Genomic DNA, 7,275 nt, shown 5'->3' on the forward strand with positions numbered 1-7,275 from the left:
TCAAAGAGATTAATCTGCTCATGGCATTAGAGAGTTTTCTGGTATAGAATCCTAGCAGCCACCTTAGGGTGCTATTGAGCTTTTCCCAGAAACTCCAGTCTGCATGTTTTAGTAACAGCTACCTCTACAGTGGATGACTTTTAAGGCCTCAGAGAGGCAGCTTGGGTTGTTGCCTGCCTCAGATGTCTTGCAGTTGGCCCTTGTTCCCCTTTCGAATTCAGCCTGTCTTGGGACTTCCCGGGCAGTCCAGTGGTTAAGCCTTTGCCTTCCAATGCAGGGGGTGTGGGTTCGATCCCTGGTCAGGGAGCTAAGATCCCACATGTCTCGGACCAAAAAAAACAAAACATAAAACAGAAGCAATATTGTAACAAATTCAATAAAAACTTTAAAAATGGTCCACATCAAAAAAAAAAATTCAGCCTGTCTTTCTGTCACTCTGTACACCATGACCAACAGAAACCCAAAACGTATCTGCCAGATTTCAAATAGTGCTGCAAGCTGTTTTCCTCTTAGTGGGATCCAGGAGAATAGCAGTGTGTCCTTTATTGTGTGTGAATTGTCTCTAGTGGTTTATTCCAGAAACTTCACTGATGGCACTGGTCTCTGACTCTTGGCTGCATGTAGTCTGAATCTTAAGCTTTACCTAGTCATGTGTGCGACTACGCTTTCCAAACCTTGCCCGACTTTCTCCTCCAAGAGGAAAGTTCTCATTCATCATTAGCCAACTTAGTCTGACAATGATCTGGACCAAACTGCTTCCAACCAGGTTGTGACACATGTTGGAGAAGTCGGGTTTCCTTAAGCGACAAAGAGTAAGGTGACAGTTGGGTTTACCCCACATGAAGACTCACTGTGTTTGAGGTTTTTTTAGATTGGGATGGAGAGGAAAGATGTAGCCAAGTGGACCAAAGCATACCAGCCTCCTCTGTTCTGAAACTCCTAAAGAGGTTTCACCACGTCCACCTCGTGGAGGCAGTTATGGGGACTTCCTTAGTGAACCCACGCAGTCAGCAGTCAGCCTGCAAGACCTGCTTATTTTTATCCTAGTCCAATCAGGACTATTCCAGAGAAAATGAACGAGGGGTAGCACCCCTGCTGCCATCATGTCCTTAATCAGAGCTGAGTTTTCTTTACCTCCCTGGAATCTTGTGCTGTTTAATAGTTACTACAGCGGAAGGTTTAGGCAGTTCTAAGGGCTCCCATTTTAGTACATCCAATTACAACTGGGCTAAGGAACAGCAGCCCAAGATTAGACTCATGCCAGAAATGGCAAGGGCCTTCATCCACGGTCACATCCTTCCCAGTTATACATTTAGCCAAAGGTGATACCACCTACTGGCTACGTCTTAGTCCCTTCTTTTCCTATCTGCAGTTTTCACTACAACCATGATACCTACAAACACAGCATCACTCTGCCTTCTTCTCTTCTCCACCAGCTTTTTTTTTTTTTTTTTTTTTGCGGTACGCGGGCCTCTGACTGCTGTGGCCTCTCCCGTTGCGGAGCACAGGCTCTGGACGTGCAGGCTCAGCGGCCACGGCTCACAGGCCCAGCTGCTCCGTGGCATGTGGGATCTTCCCGGACAGGGGCACGAACCCGTGTCCCCTGCATCGGCAGGCGGACTCTCAACCACTGCGCCACCAGGGAAGCCCTCCACCAGCTTTTTAACATTGCTCTTAACTTCACCTTCTCGCTTCCCAGCAGCCTTACTGCTCATGGCGCCCTGGCTTCCACAATCCCAAAGAGCTGTGTTCACCACCCCTGGCCATTCTCCATTAACCACGGCACGCAGCCTGGGACCCCACTCAGAACTGGACAAGGAGACCCTGGCCTTCGTGGGCAGGCTTCTTTGTGTCTTCACAGATGCAGTCAATTCAGCCACCGCATCAGCGCCTTTTGTTTGCATTCCCATTGGCACCACTGGAATAACTTCTGAGATGAAAGTGCCAGATTTAACAGGGTTCCTTAAGGGAAGCAGCTGCTGGAACTAGAACAGATTTACTTCCCCTCCGGCTGGCGACAACGTGCCAGGAAATCTTTCATAGGAATCCTGTCAGTTTTCGCTCTTTTCACTCTGTGTCTTGAAAGCCACATAAAGAGAGCTGAGAGAGTCTTCTCTGGCCAAGTTCCTTCTTCTGAATGGCCCAGATTTGTTTTTTCCTTCAGTGAAACCCAGCATGTCAGCTGCAAGAGTAATCGTGTCCATGAATTGTATATACTCTCCTGCCTTCCCCAAAAGAGAGCCGCCTGGAACCCAGGCCTGGGGGACTCCCCGAATCACTGTATCTACCAGAGTTTAGGTCAGAGCATGTGGTTTGGGGAGGCTCATTTTTTTTCTTTTTGCATTATTATTATTATTATTTTTTAAATTGCTGTATGGCCAGCCCAGGTTTGCTACATCCCTTAAGAGAGCTGTGTCTTCTTCAGGGCTGTTCCAGTACACAGCAGAAAGACAACAGGCCGCTTTCCTTCTCAGCATAGATTCACATCACCCCAGGCTTCACCCACTCCAAAAGGGTCCTTGAATTTAGCCTGCCAGCAATTCCCGAACGGCAACATTGCAGCAAGTTAGGAGTTCGCATTCACATCAAACGTTGTTTTTCAGCTGCAGCATGCAGAAAAATCATCAGCTCTTATGTCAATTAACCTAAAGATCCTGGAAAGTGTGAACCACCCAGGTATCTGCTGGTCCTTCTCAGCAAAGTGGCCCAGATCCTATTTACTTTGTCCCGTGTGGTATCTACTAGCCCCATGAGGCTGTTGAGCCCTAGAAATATGGAGTCTGAATTGAGGGGTGTTATAAATGTAAAATGCACACTGATTTCAAGGACTTAGTATGCAATAAAGAACACAAAATTTCTCCTTTAATTTCTACTTGAGTCAATGTTTGAATAATATTTAGGATGTAGTGAGTTAAGGAAAATATACTATTAAAATTAATTTTGCCTATTTCTTTTAATTTAAATGTAAAGTTTAGATTTAAAATTACACATGTAGCTTTCGTTGGTGGTTCCTATTATATTTCCACTGGACAGGGCTGCACTGTAGTCACTTGTTTCCAGTGTCATTTGCCTGGGGTGGCAGAGGAGTGACATCAAGACAAAGTGCAGTGTCCCTCTAAGTCCCCACTGGACTTGTGCTTTCATCGTGAACACAGGCTGCAAAGCTGCTCGATGCGCTTGCTCTGGTTTCTCTTTCCCCCAAGTGGTTTTAGCTGCACAAAGATAATCAGTTAACAGGAGACAAAGCCACTTTCTCCTCAGTTTTATGACTCTGTTTCCGTTCGGTTTTATCTCACTCATCATCCACCTGCCAGTTCAATAGGGCATATGTGTGTGTCATCCATATCCCAACAGTATGGTTTATCCCCAGTATTTTCTGTGGAGCTTTTGCAACCTCAAACCCAGGGAGGATCAGGGTCATGTTCTCATCAGAACTCCCTCCCAGAACCTTTGGCTGCATTGAGTCTGAAAGGATCTGAAAGCCAGGTCACCTTCCGTCACCACCACTGAGGTTTTAGGTTCAAACTGTCAATCAGACACTCCAGACACGATAGGCTTTAACCTAATATTGCGTTTACTTGGTCCTCTAGGAGCATGCGAGGCAGGTGACATGCCAGACACAGCATCTTCATTTCATGGGGAGGTCCAGCAGTGACTCAAGAGCTTCTTCCCCCGGCCCCTCCAGCCTTCAGGCCACTGAACTTCTCCCCCAGGGCAGGTGCCACAGTAAAGGAAGAAAACTCCACATTCCTCTTTTCAAGGAAATCATGCTGGAAAAACTAGGTCTTTCTCTGCAGTTCTCAACAGTCAGGCCTGGTGTTACCCCTTTACTCACAGTTCCCTGGAAAGATCCAACTGAGAAAATATAGTTGTTCACTATGTATGTTAAATCTTAAATCTCAAATCTCTGTTTTGAGACAAGTGTGTATGTGGGAGGCTCTCTAAAGGTCTGAAAATATTCAATTCTCCAGAGCAGATGGACAGTGGAGGAAGGTGGTTAAAATGTACAAACTTCCAGTTTTAAATAAATAAGTTCTAGGGACATAATGTACAACATGATGACTTGAGTTAGCACTGCTGTAAGATGTATCATGTATGATATAGTGGAAAGTTGTGAAGAGAGTAGACCCTAAGAATTCTCATCACAAGGAGAATTTTTTTCTTTTCTTTTTATTGTATCTATACAAGACGATGGATGTTCACTAAACCTATTATGGTAATCATTTCACAGTATGTATAAGTCAAACCATCATGCTGTATATATTAAATTTATATGGTGATGTATCAATTATTTCCCCATAAAGATAAAGACAATACAAAGAAAACAGTTACTTGGCCTTAACTTTTCCATGGTGGCTAAAAACATTGGCAGTATAAATGAACATCCCTGTTAAAGACCACTAGAAAACCAATTTCCAATTTTTGTAAGATTGCAACAGTTACATGTAATTTGGATTATCAGCTTTTATTTTAGGCTTGTTTCCTCAAAATTCAATTGCTTATACATCTTACAGTGGAGATATATTCCAGTAATTATATGTTTCTGTTTTTCAGGTATAATTGCCTTATTTCCTAATTCCCCAAAAAACTATTTCATACATTATTACATCAACTTTGATTATCTTCTCAATTTTAGAATCCATTTAAATTTCTATTTTTCCCTTTCATATTTTGTAATATACTGTTCATTAGGCCTGTACTATCACAGACCTAAAATAAATTTTCAAGAGTTTGAGCCAATTAATTACTTTTAACTCTTATGTTACCATCACAGAGTACTTTCATAAAAATTGAGCTGTAACAACTTTTTAAGATGTCATCTTTTAAACATTGAATTTTAGTAGCAAAAATCCAATTAATTGGCAGTTATCTACAGTTACATTCTAAACAAATGCATTAAATTATTCATTAATGAATTTCATTATAAAGGATTAAATACCATATTTTCCATCATGAACACATTTCATTTATCATTTTTTTAAATAAATTTATTTATTTTATTTTTGGCTGCGTTGGGTCTTCGTTGCTGTGCCCGGGCTTTTCTCCAGTTGTGGCGAGTAGGGGCCACTCTTCGTTGTTGTGCACGGGGTTCTCACTGCGGTGGCTTCTCTTGTTGCGGAGCACGGGCTCTAGGTGCACGGGCTTCAGCAGTTGCAGCGGGCGGGCTCTAGAACGCAGGCTCAGTAGTTGTGGTGCATGGGCCCAGCTGCTCCACAGCATGTGGGATCTCCCCAGAGCAGGGCTAGAACCCGCGTCCCCTGCATTGGCAGGCGAACTCTCAACCACTACGCCACCAGGGAAGCCCTATCATGTTTTTATTAAGTAATTTTTCTTTAAATTTTGTTTTTTTCATATATATACATGGAGAATTCTCAATTTGCAACATTTTAGAGAAAAATAACAATACTTTTAGGACCATGATAAGTTATAATTTTCTTTAACATGAAACTTCTGCCAGATTTCCTTCATAATTTCAACAAAACCAATGTACCTTAAAAGTAATAGTATATGAACTAGAATATCTGGCCATCTGATAGTATGCCAAATGGGTTAGTATAAAACATCAAGTGAGAATAACAATAACCAAGCAGCATTGTCAATCTAGATTGTATTTCCCAATGAAGTAACATGAAATTGTAGGAAACAAGCATTAAAGTGTTTGCCTCCATGAAAAAGAAATATTCAAACTATGATCATAGTATTTTCCCTTTGACATCATATATGCACACATTTAAACACATGATGTGAAAAAAATCTAGTACATGAACATATATAATATAATGTCCAAATAGATTTTTTTGTTGCTCAATTTATTTAGATATTCTAGCAATATGTAGACAATATCAGAATATTTAATTTTTCCATTAAAACATAACACTTGAGTGTTTCATTGAATGAACACGTCTGTATGATGCAGCAGGATAAATCAATAAAACTTGAATAGGAAAGAAAAGCAACTCACCTTTATATGCTTTACCTTTTCATTATAATAATGTTATCATTTATCATGATAAAGCTTAAGTTATGGTTCTGAAATGCCTGATATACATGCCCTATTCCATGACTAAAGTGCTTTCTTTCTTTTTTTTTTTAACATCTTTATTGGAGTATAATCGCTTTACAATGGTGTGTTAGTTTCTATTGTATACCAAAGTGAATCAGCTATACGTATACATATATCCCCATATCTCTTCCCTCTTGCGTCTCCCTCCCTCCGACCCTCCCTATCCCACCCTTCTTGGTGGTCACAAAGCACCGAGCTGATCTCCCTGTGCTATGCGGCTGCTTCCCACTAGCTATCTATTTTACGTTTGGTAGTGTATATATGTCCATGGCACTCTCTCACTTTGTCACAGCTTACCCTTCCCCCTCCCCATATCCTCAAGTCCATGCTCTAGTAGGTCTGTGTCTTTATTCCCGTCTTGCCCCTAGGTTCTTCATGACCTTTTTTTTTTCTTTCTTAGATTCCATATATATGTGTTAGCATACGGTATTTGTTTTTCGCTTTCTGACTTACTTCACTCTGTATGACAGACTCTAGGTCCATCCACCTCACGATAAATAACTCAATTTCATTTCTTTTTATTGCTGAGTAATATTCCATTGTATATATGTCCACATCTTCTTTATCCATTCATCTGTCGATGGACACTTAGGTTGCTTCCATGTCCTGGCTATTGTAAATAGTGCTGCAATGAACATTTTGGTACATGACTCTTTTTGAATTATGGTTTTCTCAGGGTTAAAGTGCTTTCTAATGTTTTTCTTATGACAGGATGATGAGGTAAGGGGAAGCCGATTCAGTTTCACAGCCTATGGAATGGGACCGTGTCTGCAAACAAAAGACGGTGTGACTCCAAAGGGCCCAAACCATCCTGTCCAGGTAATGCCAAAGAGCCTGGATGAAATGAGGAAGGTCTTCATTGACAGGGCCAGGAAGATTGACACCATCTCCCGAGCTTGCTTCCCATTAGCCTTCTTGATTTTTAATATTTTCTACTGGGTTATCTATAAAATTCTTAGGCATGAGGATATTCATCAACAACAAGATTAAGTCTCTGGGGGTGTGCAAGTGTGCAGACTGTCAACTCAGAAGGAAGGTTTTTTGCCATAGGGGTGTGTGTGTGTGTGTGTGTATGTGTGTGTGGTGTACAAATGATGACCATTTGTCATATGTGGCATATGGAAGGGTATTATTATGATTTTCTATGCAAAGTCATGAGGCAGTTGAGTACTTTAATGGATACAAAATATATATATTATAGGGATTCTATT

General features: G+C 41.5%; 1 protein-coding gene across 2 annotated transcripts in view; it reads left to right on the forward strand.

Moving 5' to 3' along the window:
- Nucleotides 1-7,054, forward strand: part of GLRA3 (glycine receptor alpha 3) — a gene marked incomplete at both ends in the record, with an annotated part of 167,588 nt that extends 160,534 nt beyond the window's left edge. For both annotated transcript variants that reach the window (XM_079707061.1, XM_079707060.1), the window contains one exon: nt 6,776-7,054. In XM_079707061.1, the coding sequence (XP_079563187.1) occupies nt 6,776-7,054 (279 nt within the window). The remainder of the gene's footprint in view (nt 1-6,775) is intronic.
- Between the last annotated feature and the right edge of the window lie 221 nt (nt 7,055-7,275).

This window comes from Hyperoodon ampullatus (genome assembly GCF_949752795.1).
Source record: "Hyperoodon ampullatus genome assembly, chromosome: 6".
In the NCBI taxonomy this organism is placed as follows: Eukaryota; Metazoa; Chordata; class Mammalia; order Artiodactyla; family Ziphiidae; genus Hyperoodon; species Hyperoodon ampullatus.